The following is a 17,621-nucleotide window of genomic DNA, read 5'->3' as shown; positions in this document are numbered from 1 at the left end:
TATTGTACCCTACAAAACATAAAATTGAATGAAGTTTTAACCTTCAAATAAGATCTCCATTTCATTTTAAAATACACTGTTTCTTACAGAAAGACTCATTGTTTTTGCTAATAACACTTAGATGTTGGCGCATGCATCTCTAATCTGTATGTATCTGATTATTACTAGCCATGGTCGGTTGCACTCGGATCCTTGGCACATGTGTATGTCTATAAAGTCATCCGGTAGATTTCAATGGTAATGTTTATCACCTCTACTAATTAACATGACATAAATTTTTATGCTTCCTCCTCAAATATAACTCATTTTTTTAATTTGTTGATTTTTTGTGTGTGTATATCATACAGAACATCCCAGTCTTATTCATCTATACACCCACATCCCAGATGGCGCCCTCCCATAGGCCCCCTCCCCCTGACTACAGCCCTTATACTCTGTTATCCCTGCTACTCTTTGCTGTATTGTCGGCACCCCCAGCCATTCCCCAGTACTTGTTTTTATGAACTTTGTCTTTGGTTAATAGAGGATTTTTTTGTTTGTGTTTGTTTTTTAGTTGTTTTGAGACAGGGTCTCCCTGTAGCCCCAGCTGGCCTGGAACTCACCTTATAGACCAGGCTGGCCTCAAACTCATGGAGATCCGCTTGCCTCTGCCTCCCAAGTGCTGGGATTAAAGGTGTGCTCCACCACTCCTGGCTGTTAATGGAAGTTTTTAAAAGACTAATCTGAAGTTGACAGATGTCAGGCAGTTCCCTGAACCCATCCCTATCTTGCAGTCTGGTCTCCCCACAATTGCTGCTTCCCACCTTTGTGATACCTTTGTAAATACTGATGAACTGGCATCAACATTGTTATCACCTAGGGCCACAGTCACATTAGGGATTACTTTGGGTGTTGTATATTTGTGATGGTTGGTTTTGATTGTCGATTTGACCCATTGTAGAATCACCTGGTAATGGGGTCAGTGAGGAATTGTCTAGATTAGGGCTGGTCTGTGGACACATCCTTGGGAGATTTAATGAGTAATTACGAGGCAGACTCATGAGGCACTTCTGTGCCTCTTGTGTGCCTGCCTGGGGAATTCTTGCATTGCTCTGATGACCAGCCTCTAGCCTTTCTCTGAAGTTGTGCTGTCTAGGAATGTGTCCCTAAGCAGGATGGTTGAGTTTGCCTGGGTTTCTGTTTAGCCTGATAGCTGTAGCTTAATTATCAGCATGAAGATAATACATTACACTCTGCAGAGCTATTGTAATGGACCCTCCCCACTGCTGATGGACATGGTGGCCCGTGTCCATGTGCTGTGAAACTTCTGGCTGCGTCTCCTACTGTTCGTTCCTTTAGTACATGTATTTCTACTGTGGAATTGCTGGGAGATGCATATTTTTAATACTAATAGAAAGTCTAAACTTGATTTCCAGATGGGTTGTTCTAACAATGCAAGGTTTGAGAGGTCTCAGTATTTTAACCCCCAATTGTACCTGGTATTAACCAGCAATTCAGAGTCTACAAGCATTGCAAATGTATAGTCGTGCCCACGAGACTTAGAGATGTTGAAACAGGTTTGATATTGATACAGGGGAGAAAGAGCATCCCCTAGAGGTTTTAATCTTTAAGAATTGACTCAAATGGAAGCTTTAAGACAATATTATTAGAATTTAAAGAAAAGTCCTCAGGGTAGGCGAGCTGGGAATCTCAGCAGCTGCCTTGAGGAGGAAAATGGAGGGGAGAGGGAAAGAAAGCCATGGAGCCATGCGGGTTCGGAGCACACGTGGAGGTCAGACACATGGTTTACAGGCAGCCACATGGCTGGGAGAAGGACGCTTTAGAGGAAAAGTAAGGAAATACAAGACACCGGGGCAGCCAAAGCATTAGGGGAGCTGCTTAGAAAAGGGAGATGAGGGGCTGGAGAGATGGCTCGGTGGTTAAGAGCACTGACTTCTCTTGCAGAGAGCTTGGGTTTGATTTCCAGCCCCATATGGTGGTTAACAACTGTAATTCCAGTTCCAGGGGATCCAACGCCCTCTTTTGGCCTCCTCAGGTACCGCAGGACACGGGTGCACTTTTGTACGTGCATGCAAAACACTCATACACATGAAATAAAGAATGTAAAAATATATAAATCAAAAGAAAAGAGATATGAAGAAGAAAAGGAGAGATTATGCTTTTCTGAAGACTTCAGAAAAATGGGCAGAACTTATGGGAGAGACACATGTCTGCAATCCAGAGCCACAAGCATCGCAATGGGAGCAGGGATTCTGAGTATGAAAAGTTCACCATCTCATTAACGCACTAGGCATTCTGCCTATCTCTTTAGCATAAGTTAAGGTGATCCCACCTTCCTAGAGGCGGTCCTATGACCAGGTGATTGACCAGTGAGACCGGAGAGGTAAGCGTCCAACCAGACCAGGAATTCTTACTTTTTGGCCAGTTACTCTTATGGGGCTTTTTGCTGCCTTAACGATATTATAATGGCTTGAAAATTTTAGGTCTTTGGATATAGTAACAGTTTTGTATGTGGAGTGGACGGGAATTGTTAGGAACCTGAGGAAGAGCCTCAGTGTCGAGTACAAGACCCCTAAGATGCTCATGGGCACCTATGGCAGTCACCACTCACTCTCAGACACTGGAGGTGAGCTCAGCCTCTTCTAGAATTTCTATCGATGAGATCATCTTTCATGAACACTTTGTGTCTGCTCAGAATGATATCTTGAGATCTCTCTCTTTCTCTCTCTCTCTCTCTCTCTCTCTCTCTCTCTCTCTCTCTCTCTGGGTGTGAGTGTGGATGTGACAGTGTTTATCCATTTTCTAGTGCTAAATAGTACTGAATAGTATGAAAATATCAAAATGTGTTTTTCTCTAGGTGGTGGACATTCACGTTGTTTCTAGTTTAAACTACTGTAAATAAAAACTGCTGTGACTCATTCAGTCCTGTGTGGGCAGAAAGACGCTTAAATTTTCAAAAACTGAACCACAAAGATGAATTCACTAGTGAGGTATCCACTTGTAAGTTGGATTCCTGTGCAAAGTTTATGGACCTTAAGATTGAAAGAATATGACCCTATAAAACATAATTGGTGTTTTTGCAAATATTCTTGGACGTAACACAAAGCTGTCATGACTCTGGGTGGTGTGATCAGCCCAGACTGTGGCATGATGCAATAGGAAATCTAACTTTATGATTTCTGGGTGCATAAAATGACAGCTTGTTTGTCTAAGCTGCTTCTAGGTGAAAGCTCTGTGGCATTTAAGTAGTCCAGTACACACTTCTGAAATTTGCCTCCACCTCTTAATCCCTTAAGTATCCTCCCTGGGATCTTGATTATACTGTTAATTTGCTTAACAAACACTTCCTCCAGAGTATCACAGGAAGTGTGAGTGAAACACAGAGATATAACAAATCCCTGGATAATGAGGCTCAATTAATGAAACTGTATTTTTATGTGAACAGAATTCAAATCCCAGCAGCTTAGCCCATGAGAACCTGCAAGTTCCTAAAAAGCTAAGCAAGTGAATGGGACCAGAGAGTGACGCTCAGTATCACCAGAAGTCTGTTCTTGTAGGACTACTGAGTAACAGGCCCCCTTCAATGAAATGCTCCTGGGTAGGAGAATTTTTTAGATGAATTTTGAAAAGGGGTAGGGTATAGTAAAGGATTAAAGGCAGATATCTGAATTCTGAACACATCAGAAGAGCCTAAGATTGGTACTCAAACTTTACTATCAAAAAAACAGACACATACACAAACACGGGGGGGGGGGAGAGAGAGAGAGAGAGAGAAATGGGTCTATCAACTCTGCCCTTCCACATAAATAGAAGAATAACATGATACTTTGTAATCTGCACAAAAGAAAGAAAAAGGGAAGTTTTCAGTTCTTGCCAGGACTCTGAGGGAGCTCATAGGCACCTACTGGACAATAGTTCTCTCTGCTGAACGTCCTAGCCATCCCTGCTGTGGAACATCCAGTCCTTCAAAGCCTTTTGTCTAGAGAAGGTGTCTGGTGACGATCTCCCTTCAGAAAGCCATTTTGGCAGGAGTCTGTCTTTCCTTTGGGTCACAGGGCCAGGGTGTGCTGCAGCCAGCACTCAGGACTCTCCAAACCAGCGGTGAATGTCTTTCAACTCTGTCTTCAATGACATTGTCTGTTAGGGACCTGCAGTCCAAGAAGTTGTCAGATGTTCAAGCCATGTACTCCACTCCTACACATCAATGCTGTGATAAAAGCCCCACCTGTCTCACTGGATTCACTGCAACCAGGAGGGCAAAGCTCTGGGAATGGCTCACCCTGGGACAAAATTCCTCTCCATCAGTGGACCTGTGAACTAGAAGACAATCACCGATTCCCAAATACCAAGGTGTGACAGCCGTAGAATAGTAATGATAGACATTTCTACCCAAAGGGGGAGAAAATGGGTGTGTGAAGGGGATCATTGCAATTTCCCCCTCAAGCAATTTTTGAAACCAGCGGGAAAAAACGCCACTAAGTTTCAAGGCTCAAGAAAAGTCCTTTATAGCTAAAGCTTCACTCTCTGGATCTAAGATGCTGCCTCCTGGGAGGGCCATCTGGTCTATCCCCCCACCCCTACATCCCTTATGAAAATGATATGTTGACAAGTTCTTAGGGTTAGGACATGGACATCCTTTGTGGGCATTTGCAAGGCTACCATGGGTGGTTACATGGGTATATGAATTTGTCAAAATACATCGAAATGTATTAAAATTGATGCACTTTATTGCTTGTTAATTACAGTCATAGCTAAATTATAGTCATAAGCTAAATGGCTTAAAATATTTTATTATTTTTATTTTATGTGTATGAGTGTATTACCTAAGTGCATCCATGTTGTGCAATGCCCGAGAGGTCAGAATAGGGTGTCGGATTTCCCTGGGACTAGACTTACGGATAGTTGTTAGCTGCCATATGGGTGCTAGGAATCAAATCCAGGTCCTCTGCAAGAGCAGCCAGTGCTCTTAGACACTGAGCCCCTAGAGCTAAATGGTTTAAATCTTACAAAGAAAATTGCTGTAGAATAGGAGTGATCAATTACATGTTTATTTTCAGTAAGTTTGAGTAAGATCGATTTTATCTCCAAATCTTGTCCAAGTCCCCTCAGCTCCAAAATCCCACTTGCTGTCTTCTGGTCATGAGTGACACTGACTCCTAGGGCAAGAGAAGAATGACAGCTTCACATTACTTCAGAAAGGGAGAGACTCAGTGAACTGGCCAGTGCAGTGGGCGTAAGCGTAGTAAAGTGTGGTGCAAACATGACCCGACTCGTAACTATACTTGGCCTGGCTAAACCCATCTCTCAGTTAGTAGGATAACTAACAGGATGTCTGGCTTTTCTGGGGAGTTTTAGGTGTGTCTTCTGTGAGTTGTGTACATGTGTGCGTGTGATCAATAAAGAGGAAGGAAGAGCTTTCCTTCGGGACTGGGTCTGAGCACTCAGGCACACCAGTGAGTGACTTCAGTGCTGGGGCAGTTAGGGGATTCAGAATTCAGTCAGGGTGCCTCTTGGTACATTTTATGGGTTCTGGCCCCCACTGGAATCACCCGGCTTGTTGAAACACACCTTCTTCCTCTCCACCAAGAAACTAGTTTCTACGGGTCAGAGGACTTGGGTCTATTCCTCTTAAGACTTCTAGGTGATTCCATGCTGGTCAAAGTCTGAGAACCACAAGGTAAAACAGGCTGAGAGGATGTGGTCAGCGAGGCAGACAATGCAGGTGGCTGTGGTAGCCCAGGGGCCAAGAGCAGAGCCTCAGGAAGGCCAGTGGGGTTTCCACTGTGTAAGTGACAGGAAGATAGTATAACACACAGGCTGCTGGTGAGCTTAGCAGTGCGGGAAGGGGCCGAAGGGGGAGACAAAATGTCTGCATTCAAGGCAGACCTCAAATGGTTGGCCCTGAGCACCGCCTCTTGGTGTCTACCCTGGTGACACTGCGCTAGTCTAGTTTGCTTCAATCGCTGTGACAAAACACTATGACAATGCCAATTGGGGGAGGACAGGATTGCAATGGAGCTGGAAATCTACTGCCCGGGGACACGGCAGCCACCAACATCACAACACACATGTCACTGTAAGCATACATGTTGCTGTAAACTCAATGCACCAGTTTTATAAGAACATGCGGCATAGAACTGTGTACAGGACGTGATTCCCAACAGCGATGCTCCACAGACAACACGGTTACTGAGTAACGCAGTTACTGACTACACGCTTTATCGTTGTTTTAGCGTGTGCCTACTTACGTACAACAAGAAGATGACAGCTTGTGAGGATTACTTTTAATTGTCAACGTTAATTAACACAAGCTAGAATCAGCTGCGGAGAGAGTCTCAACGAGGAATTGTCTACAGCAGGTTGGCCTGTGGGCGTGTCTGTGGGGGACTGTGGCGCTCGCTCTAACTGATGTGGGATGACCCTTCTGGTACTAGCTTAGATGAAAGGTCATGACAGAAAGAAAGGTTTTTGCTTTTAGCTCCCTTGGTCTTCCCTGTGGCTGGTGAGTTCATCTACCCTGTGGCTGCTCCTTCACCTGTATCAGAACCAGCTTGCTTGGGCTACCAGTGTGGACTGGAGACCAGCTAGCTGCCCTCCAGGTGCCCTCAGGCCTTTGATACCAGATCGGGACAGCTGTGGCACACAGCATGGTGAACTAAGCAACTAAGTGTTAGCCTCTCCAGTGTGAGACAGCCACTGTTGGGTCATGCCAACCCTGTCCTGTAAGCCGATCTAACAAATCTCCTTTTAAAATATTTTGTTTATTACTTATATTTTATGTGTATGAGTATATCGCCTGCATGTATGTAAGTGCACCAGTGTCATGCAATGCCTGAGGAGATCAGAACAGGGCGTCAGATCCCCTGGAACTGGAGTTACAGACAGTTTCTGGCCACCATGTGGGTGCTAGGAATCGAACCTAGGTCCTCTGCAAGAGTGGCCAATGCTCTTAATTGCTGAGCCTTCTCTCCTGCCCCCATAAATCTCCTTTTAATATACATTTGTCATATTATTTTATTATATTAATTATATTATATTTATATTATATTATTGGTAGTGGTATATAAATATACCCTATAAAAAGGTATGCCTTCTGATGCCAGTAACATCAAGTGCACCTGGTGTTAGCCTCACCTTCTCCAGCAGGAAAGTACATCATGTGCCTAGCTCACCCCATCTAGGTTCGTGTGCTGTGACATGAGAGCTCTCCCAGCAGCGGGGACAGCTGTGCCGGCACTTGGTCCCACAGCACTGAGACGTTTTATAGTCTGTATGTGTCATGTTTGGATTTAGAGTAATTAATCTTTCTGTATAAGAAACCTCATAAGTTTACAAGTACAAATTTGAAAATCCATCTGTATGCACTTAGAAATGATACTCAAGGGGCTAGAGAGATGGTTCAGCAGTTAAGAGCACTGGCTGTTCTTGCAGAAGTCCTGGGTTCGAATCCCAGCACCCACATGGCATCCAACAACCACCCATAGCTCCAGTTCCTGGGATACGACACCCTCTTCTGGCCTCCAAGGACACTGCACAACATGGGTGCGCTTACACACATGCAGGCATAACACTCATGCACATAAAAATAAATTTTTAAAAAGTCTTAAATGATACACAAAGTCTTCCTGAGGGTTTCAGCACCCCAATTTCAGTGTTAATTTCCAAGAACTCCAGACATCTTTTCTGACCCATTTATAAGCCCTGGAGAACAAGTAATGTTATGAATCAAACTAGACAACCTTTTGAGGAAACAGAAAAGAAGGCCTGCACTGCAATGGGGTCACATGGTGAGTCTGGTGCAGAGTATGGATCCGTGGCCTCCAAGGTCCCCTCAGAGAGAAGGACGGATGAGGCTCACTGCCTCTTAACTGCCTTCTGTCTTGAGTCATGGGCCAAATGGACTCATTCCCAGACTGATCCCAGGACCCGCTGGGAATCCACAGGGCTGCACGGTTCATCAGGGGACTGGTCCACGCTCTGCCACAGCACAGCTCACTCGGGCATCGCCCGTCAGCAGAGAAGAAAGAGGAGCTCTGAGGAAGGGAGCAAAGGGCAAGGCAGCCCTCCCACAGCCCAGAGCATAAGGAACTAACTCCCCTGCCCTCTCTGAGTCATGAGGAGCCACAAAAGGAGAAAGTGTGTTGTAAATCATCGATGGTATACACATGCATTATGGTATATCGTCCAAAGGGAGATATGCATGCTGGTTGTCAAACCCAAACTGTATAAATTCCCTCATTGCCAGTATATCGCCTGAAAAATTTCTTTATCACTTAATTTGTTTCCAAAGGTATTTGTAGGAGCAGCTACAACTACCCAGAACAAGCCCAGCGTGGTGGCACATGCCTTTAGTCCCAGCACTCAGGAGGCAGAGGTCGGTGGATCTGTGTGAGTTCAAGGCCAGCCTGGTCTACATAGCAAGTTCCAGGACAGCTCAGGCTACAGGGAGACCCTGTCTCAAAAAGACCAAAAAAACAAAAAAAAAAACAAAAAACAAAACAAAACAAAAACAAACCTACCCTGAACAAGCACACTGACTCGGCCAGAACTCAGAGGCCACTAGTTTCCCTATTAGAGTTATCTGTTTCCCAGCGCTGTGCAGATGGAGCTGTGTCTGCAGCCTGTACCAGTGGAGCTGACTCTGGAGCCCTGTTTTTCCCACCACTGTGTTCCCCAGTCAGGTCACACCCATAATTTATTCAGAATTCTTTCTCCAGCTTCATTAGGGAAGTAGGAAGTTCAAGTTCGGCTCCACCATTAATCTTAATGGAGCATCTGGTCTTTTCACTCCTAGTATCTCATTAATCTATGAATTCTTCCCACTCTCCACCGTCCAGTGGAGCTGGGTGGGTGGGCTGCCTGCAGCACTTAGACATGTTGCTGCTCCAGCACACCCACATTCATTCATTATCTTTTGGGGGGGTATCAAACCGAGGTTGCCAAGAAAACACAGGGGTCACCAGATCCAAGGGCATGGATTTTCTGGGGTTAATTGAAAGTCATCAGTCCAGAGTATTTCCACTAATAAAAGTCATTCCTACACACATTGACCTGAGGGTTGTAAATTGAGTGACTTGCTGCATAGAGCTTCCTTGGGTGACGTTGTCAGACTGTGGTGACCCACAGTCAGAAGGCACCCACAAGTCATCACCCACCCTTTAGCAACAACAGTGGGCTTCCTTCTGAAGGACAAACCCCTCACCCACGCTCCCATCTTCAAAACACAGCCATTTTTTTTTTTTTTAGTTTATAATTCTCAAAAGGCTCCAAGTATTACATCACTTGTATTTGTTTCATCTTTGCTGACACTCACCATTAATAGCAATAAGTGTCCCTAATAAGAAAATGAGATGCACTGGTTCAGACTATGGACATGAAATATCACATTTGTTAGAAATAGAATCCGAGGTCCAAGGAGCCCATCGACACTGCACAAAGAATGCTTGGACAAAGCAAAAGTAACTCAGCAAGGCAGATCTTACTTTTGCAAAAGGATGTCTTATGTGGTCAGTCAGATCCAGCAAGTAAACACAAGACCCTGAAGCTTGGAGGGGCTTTTATCCCTAATGCAAGAGAACTGTGTCTTTTCCCCATTAGCTGGGATCTGACCTCACAGTCTTTTTAAACTAGGTTGGCTAGTTTAAAAGAATGAGAAGAGCTCTACTACCCCAGGCCGTCAGACTCAGGAATATATCAGGGCCTTTCCTAAACAAAAGTCTTATAGGGTATGATGGGATTAAAAGATTAGAATTCCTGGGCTGGAGAGATGGCTCAACAGTTAAGAGCACTGACTGCTCTTGCAGAGGACCCGAGCTCGATCCCAGCACCCACATGGTGGCTACGTTCCATCCTTAACCCCAGTTCCAGGGGAATCTGAAGCCCTCTTCTGATCTCCATGGCGTTGCATGACATGGGTGCACTCACATATGCAGGCAATGCACTCATACACATAAAATAAAAAATAAAAATAAAAAAAAGATTCGAATTCCTTGTCATAAACCAAGTTCAAAGTTTTACAGGGTTTGAAAGAAAACATAATATTTAATGTTTGTTACACATTGAATGCCCCCTGCTGTAACTGTTCAAGAGACCTGTAGAGGATTTAACGCCACACACATACATTCACATGTGTGCACCACACATACACACACACACACACACACACACACACACACACACACACACAGGATCTCACAGGCAGAGTTGACAATTGATGTCCACACCTCTGATTGTACAGTACTTCGATGGTTTTCCAAGACCTAAGCCAAATCCAGCGTGAGACTCTAACGTCAGCAGAGGACCTCAGAAATCACCACCTACAATAAGAAAAAAGAAAGCTCACATACGGGGTGCTTCTACCAGGAAACCACACTGGGTTACAGCCTATTGGCTAGAGATGGACATGTGACCTCAGTCTACCTGCAAGGGAAGCTGAGAGATGCCATGTCCTGTACATGGAATTTGGTGATGCTATTTTGGGATGGGTGTGGGTTCATGTGTGAGCATGTGTGCCTGCAGATGCACATGCATGTAAAGGCCAGAGGCTGATTGATGTCAGGTGTCTTCTTCTAGTGATCTCCACCTCATTTTTCCTCGCAGGTCTCTCACTAAACTTGGAGATCACTGATTCTGCTCTCCCGGCCAGCAAGCCCCAGGAGTCCTCCTGTCTTAGCCTCCCCAGTGATGGGATTACAAACACATGCCATCACACCCAGCTCTTCTTGTGTGGGTGCTAGGGCTCAAACTCAGGTACGCGAGCTCACACAGCAGGCAGTTTACCACCTGGGCCATCTTTGCAGCCCTGTGATGCAATTTCTGTCATCATTGGGAAATTCAGGGCTGTTCTGGGAACTGGCAGTCCCAGCTCCTAGGTGGATGACGTTCAGCAGGAAGAACTCCCAAAGCCTGTGGTTTTAAAACAGACATTTCAGGTGCCTCGCTGGATGCGTCTAGTGCCTTAGATATATTTAGTATGGACTCTGGCCAGCCTTTGTCTTAACATTCCCTGAGGCTTGCAAAGCATGGTGCAGTGGGCTCAGGGGAGCTGGACACCATTCCCCATCCTGCCAATTAACTTACAAAGAAAGAAGCAAACCACAGTCTCCCGGAGTCTCAGTGAACATCAGCAGCTGCAGAAAGGGGAAGAGGTCCCTGTTCCTCCAGTCAAACCACAATGAGCTTTGCGTGAGTCCCCTCACCACTGTGACAAAAAACGTCTGAGCAGAGCAGAGGTGTGACCCAGCGATCTGAGACGGCAGCAGGTGTTAACACTGGGGAAAAATGCCCTAGCATCTTGTGTACACACTGGACAGATAGCACTGGGGACAGAGGCAGCCATTCATTCCCAGGCTCAGCCCCGCTCACCCCAGTCAGCCATGTTTCTGAGGGTGGTGAGGTTGGTGCCTCTCTGCTTTCTGTCCTCTGAACTCCTTTTCTGGATGTCTGGGCTCAAGCACTTCTTGGAGCACCGAGTCTAGTTAACATCTACCCGTATCAACATGTACTCTTCCAGTCATCACCCGGGCTATAGAGTTAATTCAGAGCAAGCAAGCCATTAACAGAGCATATTTGTTAAGCTATTAATGCTGTGTCCATGTAGATTCCTTTCTACAATACAGAAGGCAAAGGTGTCCTTATAGTATGGAATTCTAAAGTGTCCCTATGCATCCCCCCATCCCCTCTCAACAGGACGAAGGATTTATTTGGGTTCACAGTTTTAGTCTGTGATCAGCTGACTTCTACTAGGGGTCAACACTGTCCAAACATCCTCACCAGGTGCTGGTGACACTATCTTGGACTTCCCAATCTCCAGGGCTGTCCCTTGCTGTTGGTCTTGACAGTTTTTGCCACAGTCTCAAGAGCATCGTTTAGCCTGCCAGCTGTCTGGTAGAGTTCCATGTTTCATATCTGACCTTAAGTCCAAAACGAGGCACTTCTCCGAGCTTCTAGTTCGCTGTGTTTTAGTGGCCACAGCGTGGACAATGAAGGTCATGATGTCTAGGCTTCCCACACGGAGCAAGTGGGGAAATGCTTCCGAGACAGTGCACCTGCGTCTAGCCTGTCATTTCCAAATCCAACTGAACAGAGTTCCCATCTAACTCACAGCCCTGCCTTTGTATCTCCTCGCACAGGAAGTTCCAGACCTTGACCCCATTAGTCACACGCTTCACCACACATGACACCTGCGCAGCCAACAAGGACCATACGGACTCCACCACAAACAAGGTCAAGGAAGCAGTTGTCGTTTGTCTATGGGGGGGGCAGATTCCTTTTGTTCTAAGGTTTCACCCCAATAGAGATGAATTGTCCAACGGAGAATTTTATGGTCACTGTAAAGTAGTGCAGTTACCACTTGGCCTGGAATTGCTATAAAGTGGTGTGTTTCAACATTACAAAATCACCTGGGTTCATCTGTTTCTTTCTTATTCTTCCATTTGGGGAAATTACTTTTAAGTCTAATTATAGTGTGTAGTCATGAAACTTATTCATAGACCGCACAGGAAAATGTGAAGGAGAAAGGGCTTAGATTTCAGGGAAGCTTAGATTTCAACATTCCTTCTTTCTCTGTATGGCCTATGAATGGCCAGTTTTTACTGTTCATTCTTTTTCCTTGAATTTGAGAATGACTTTCAGTCTTTTGTTATAGAAAATGGCACTCCTATAAACAGTCATTTTATATTTGCCCAGATGGCTTTGGGACAGAGCCCCAGCACTGAGATCATTAAATCAAAAGATAAATATGTCTAAGATTTTGCTAGCATTTTGCTACATTGCCAGGAGTTCTCTGAGGTAAAATAGTCCCATAGAAACAAACTTTGACTTGTTGCCATGGTGCCAACTTAGTCCACCGAGATCCATTTTCTTATAATCCCTTTCTCTGTATGATTGGAATGAGAAAAGTGGAATTTGCACAAGACTTGGAAGATTAAACGGGGGAAGGCATCCTCCTCCCTGTGCACAGCCAGGGTAGAAACAACAAGCTGACATCAGCCAGTGGTTTCCAGCTCTGGCTTCACTCCTCCACTTCCTGTCAGGCTTATTTTTCTATCACCAAACCTGTTGCCCCTGGCGGGACATCTGACCGCAGCCGCAGACAGCTGCTCCTCCACCGCCAGCCCTGGCTCCCCTCACAGCTGGCCCACATGACTGCTCAGCCTGGTAGCTGCTGACCCTCTCGGCCACCAGTTCTGCCTTCTCCAGCCCCTCGTGGTGGAAGGTCTAATTCTCCCAGTGAACCCCTTCACCCACCACGTCCATGCTGCACTCCAGGAGGGAAGTATGCCCTATGCTCGGTTGCAGGTTGCCAAGGCAGTTCACTGAGGCTTGAGAGTAAAACCACCCGACCCGGCCCCTGACCTGCAGGCTGGGCGTCCTTGGCTGGGCTTCTAGCACACTGACCAGCCCATAGGTTGCTGGGCGTTGCTGTGAGGAATAACTCACACAAAGGGTCTACACAGGAAGCCGGGGGCCAGCAGAGGAAGAGCTGTGGCCAGCCATTTCCATGATTAGCTTGGGGTAGGAAGTAGGCTTAATTTAGAACAAACACTCATTTCTCACAGCACAGGCAAATCATCTGTAAAGCCGCAGCCTTTGGCTGCATTTTAAACATGCCTGAGTAGAGCCAAGTAGATGACCATGACAAAGTAACACCTAACACCACAGATGATAGACATACAATAGACAGAGATGTAAGCCAAATGTAAGACTAGAACCTGGGACCCCATCCCTCACTCTACCAACTTTAAATGACATCTGTCTGAGTTTCCACTCGCATCTGGCCCTCTCAAAAAGTTAAGGCTCATTTTAAGGCCATCGGTCCCTTATTTCATAATAATGGTTTACATTAGGTAAGCCATGTTGGTGGGGTCAGTATTTCATACTTGCCCTCCACAGAGTCAGACTTCGGTTTAAGGCCCTTCAGGCAGCCCCTCCCTGTAGTGGGAAGCTGGATCTAGCACTCCACTGCAAAGAACAGGATACAGGAGTGGCAGGTGTTACAAAAGGCTGACTTGGGTCTTGTTTGGGCTCCACAGTGGTGCGTCAGTGGCCCCCACTTTTAAAGTTTGATTTTCACTGTAGGCTTTCTGTACACACTAATTAAGGTTTATGGTTACAATCAACAGAAGCTGGCTCAGGCTAAACTCACCACACGGCAACAGTGCCAAAAAGGTACCAGGTCACTAAAAGAATCAATTTGAAGTCTGACAAAGCTGCTCTCAGAGTGAACCTGAGCCAGCAACAGCCAAGATGGAACCCAGAGCACAAGGAACATTCCAGAGCAGCCCAGGAAGGACACCAGAAGCTGCCTTGTAGCCAGAGACAGTCCCAGACCCAACTGCTGTCTTATGAAGCCCACTGTCTCATGCTCAGGGTCACTGGGCTAGATCCAGCTGATGAGGTCCAGGTCACAGGGTAGCCAGGAAGTGAAAAGCAGCCTTTGGAGATTCTAGAATGAGAACAAAGCAAGACAGGCCCTGCCACATGCCAGGGCCTTGGCCTTGGGCTTCTTAGCTTTTAAAACTATGAGAAACAAATTCCTATTCTTCATGAACTTCCCAGTCTCAGGCATTCTGTTATAGCATCACCAGAGGATTAAGACACATAGCCACTCAACACACGTCCAAAACCCCTTGCAAATGAAGCCATGTGACAAAGGTCTGGCTGATGAGTAGTGAGTTGAAGAAGAGAAGTCTGTGTGGTTTCCGCATCTCATCACTGGAGGGAGGAACAGGCTCTACCCTCACGCAGTCTGTCCTTACTCTCAGGGGTTTGTCACGGAGGCAGAAGCCTGGTGATTTCTTCAAATTATCTTTCCAATTTCTGGTTTCTATTAAGATTTTTTTTCTGGGTGCTGGAGAGATGGTTCAGCAGTTAAGAGCACTGGCTGCTCTTGCAGAGGACCAAGGTTTGGTTCCCAGCATCCACATGACGGCTACAAACCATCCATAACTCCAGTCCTAGGGGATCCAACACCCTCTTCTGACCTCTGTGGGCACTGCACAACACAGGTGCACTTACATACATACAGGCAAAACATTGAGATATGTATGTAAGTAAATAAAGATTTCTTCTCTGTAAAAATATTAACTCTAATTTTATTGTCTTCCAGGGTTTTTAGATTTTGTATTGTATTTAAGTTTTGAGTGAGTGACTCTGTGTGTGTGTGTGTGTGTGTGTGTGTGTGCATGTAGGTGCACACGTGCCACCATGTGTATTTGGAGGTCAGAGGACAACTTTCGTGAGTCAGTTGTGTCCTTTCACCACGGGGCCCAGAGATTGAACTCAGGGCATGAGGCTTGTACAGTAAGCACCTTTACCCACGGAGCCATCTTGCCAGCCCTCACTCTACTTTTTGAACACTGTCTCTGCTCGTATCCTCCAGAAGTTCCTGCCTAACTTGCTTGGACTTTTACAAAACATCATCTTCATTTTTCAAAGTTCAGTTTTTTTAACTTGGTTTGTGTAGAAGTGTCCTGTTGTAGCATACTGTCATAGCCTTGGCATCTTTTAAAAATATATATATTATTATTTTTATTTTACATATATGAATGTTTTGACTGCATGTGTGTAAATGTGCCCATGTCATGCAATGCCCACAGAGATCAGAAGAGGGCATCGGATCCCCCTGCAACTAGAGTTACAGACTTTGTTGTTAGCTACCTAATGTGAGTGCTGGGAATCGAACCCGGGTTCTCTGCAAGAGCAGCCAGTGCTTTTTAACTGCTGAGCCATCTCTCCAGCCCAGACTTGGCATCACAAACAACACCTATTTGCTACCTCACCTTTCCATGAGCAGGAAGCCTGCTGGGCTCCTCAGGGAAATGCCACGTGGTGTCATCTGGGTGAGGCAGCTCTGAGTACAATCCACTTCCAAGTCTGTCCCCGTCGCTGGCAGACTCAGTTCCTTGAGGCTACTTCCTCGTCTGCTCTCAGCTGACCCCCATTCCCCAGTGCACACCCATCAACAGCTTATGGACTGGTCTTCTCCACCCTGGAATCTGTTTCTGCTCCAGATTAGCCCAGTGCAACCTCTGCTTTCAAAGGTTTGGCCTCCCCCAAATCATGCCTTTTTAAAAAATATTTTATTTATTAGCTGGGCATGGTGGCACATGCCCTTAATCCCAGCACTTGGGAGGCAGAGGCAGGCTGATCTTTGTGAATTCAAAGCCAGCCTGATCTACATAGAAAGTTCTAGGCCAACTGGGGCTACAGGGAAACACTGTCTCAAAAAGACAAAAAAAAAAGATTTATTGTTTTTATTTTATGTGTATGTGTGTATTGCTTGCATGTATGTAAGTGCACCCATGTCATACAGTGCCCATGGAGGTCAGAAGAGGGTGTTGGATCCCCTGTAACTGGAGTTACAGTTGTTAGCCGCCATGCAGGTGCTGGGAACTGAACCCAGGTCCTCTGCAAGAACAGTCAGTGCTCTGAACTGCTGAGCCATCTCTCCAGTCCCCAACTCATGTCTCTTTTATGGACTCAGAATCAACTGATTCACAACTTAATCACATCTGCAAAGTCTCCTTTGCCTTGAAATGTGGCTTCATCATAGCTGTGCTGTCTCACGGTCTGTCGCGAAGACTGGAACAGAAAGTCCTGGGGGACCATTTGAGAATTCTGTCTGTCACAGTAGAAAGCCATCCACTATCTGGCTCCAAATTGTCTCGCCTTGTTCTCATTAATTTGAGCTGCCATACAAAGGTCACATACAGCGGCTCAAACAACAGCATCTGTTTCTCAGGCAGTTCTGGAGTGTAGAAGTTGGGGAGCAAGATGCTGACCTGCCCTGTTCCTGGTAAAGGCTCTTGCGTACAGACACAGACTTCCTTGTCCGTTTTGCTGTGGCTCGCACGGCACAGAAATTACCTCCCCAATCTCCTTATAAAAGCATCGATCCCGCTCATGAATGTGGCACCCTCAGGACCTAATTCATGGGGTCTCCCAAAGGCCCCGCCTCCAAAAACAACCACTAGGGGTAGTCTCCAACATATGAATCTGGGGGACACAGTCCACAGCAGCCCCATCCTGCCCCTTTGCACTGGGATCTTGCCACATTGAACACTCCTTCCTCAGCTTAGCACTCTGCTGCTTTGCCCACACCCACAGGCTAGCCTCTCCCAGGAGCCCCCGCTCCTCCAGTATGAGCAGGGCTCACTTTTCTTGTACCCCAGGATTACTGCTGTGCCTGTCCCATGTCCATTCAACCCATCCACGTGGCATTGTCAAAGCCTTTTGACAAATCATTTTCTTTAATAGAAAATCAATTTCTATATTCTCTCTAGGAGCTGGAGAGATGCCTCAGTGGTTAAGAGCACTGGCTGCTCCTGCAGTTCGGCTCCCAGCACCCATGTGGTGGCTCACAACCATCTGTAAGTCCAGTCCCAGGTCAACACCTCTTCTGGTTTCCAAGGGCACCAGGCTCGCACAAGGTACGCTTACACACATGCAGGCAAAATACTCATTTATAAAATAAATAAATCAGAAAGAAGAAAAGAAAAAGAAATTTCAGCCAGGCATAATGCAGCTCTAACCCTAGCACTTGGGAATCACAAGCAGGAGAATTGTGAGTTCAAGGCTAGCTTGGGGTAAATAGCGGAGGGAGGGAGGGAGGGAGGGAG

General features: G+C 46.0%; 1 protein-coding gene across 1 annotated transcript in view; it reads left to right on the top strand.

The window, feature by feature from the left end:
- The window catches only part of LOC103728932 (beta-1,3-galactosyltransferase 5-like), a 58,992-nt gene that overhangs the window by 6,879 nt on the left and 34,492 nt on the right, over positions 1-17,621 (top strand). Inside the window, exon 2 of the mRNA XM_008826927.1 lies at positions 2,484-2,626. Coding sequence (XP_008825149.1) covers positions 2,484-2,626 — 143 coding nt within the window. The remainder of the gene's footprint in view (positions 1-2,483; positions 2,627-17,621) is intronic.

This window comes from Nannospalax galili, unplaced genomic scaffold, assembly GCF_000622305.1.
Source record: "Nannospalax galili isolate Female #2095 unplaced genomic scaffold, S.galili_v1.0 scaffold192, whole genome shotgun sequence".
Classification (NCBI taxonomy): Eukaryota; Metazoa; Chordata; class Mammalia; order Rodentia; family Spalacidae; genus Nannospalax; species Nannospalax galili.
Note: the sequence above shows the minus strand (reverse complement) of the source record. Positions and strands in the feature narration are given on the sequence as shown.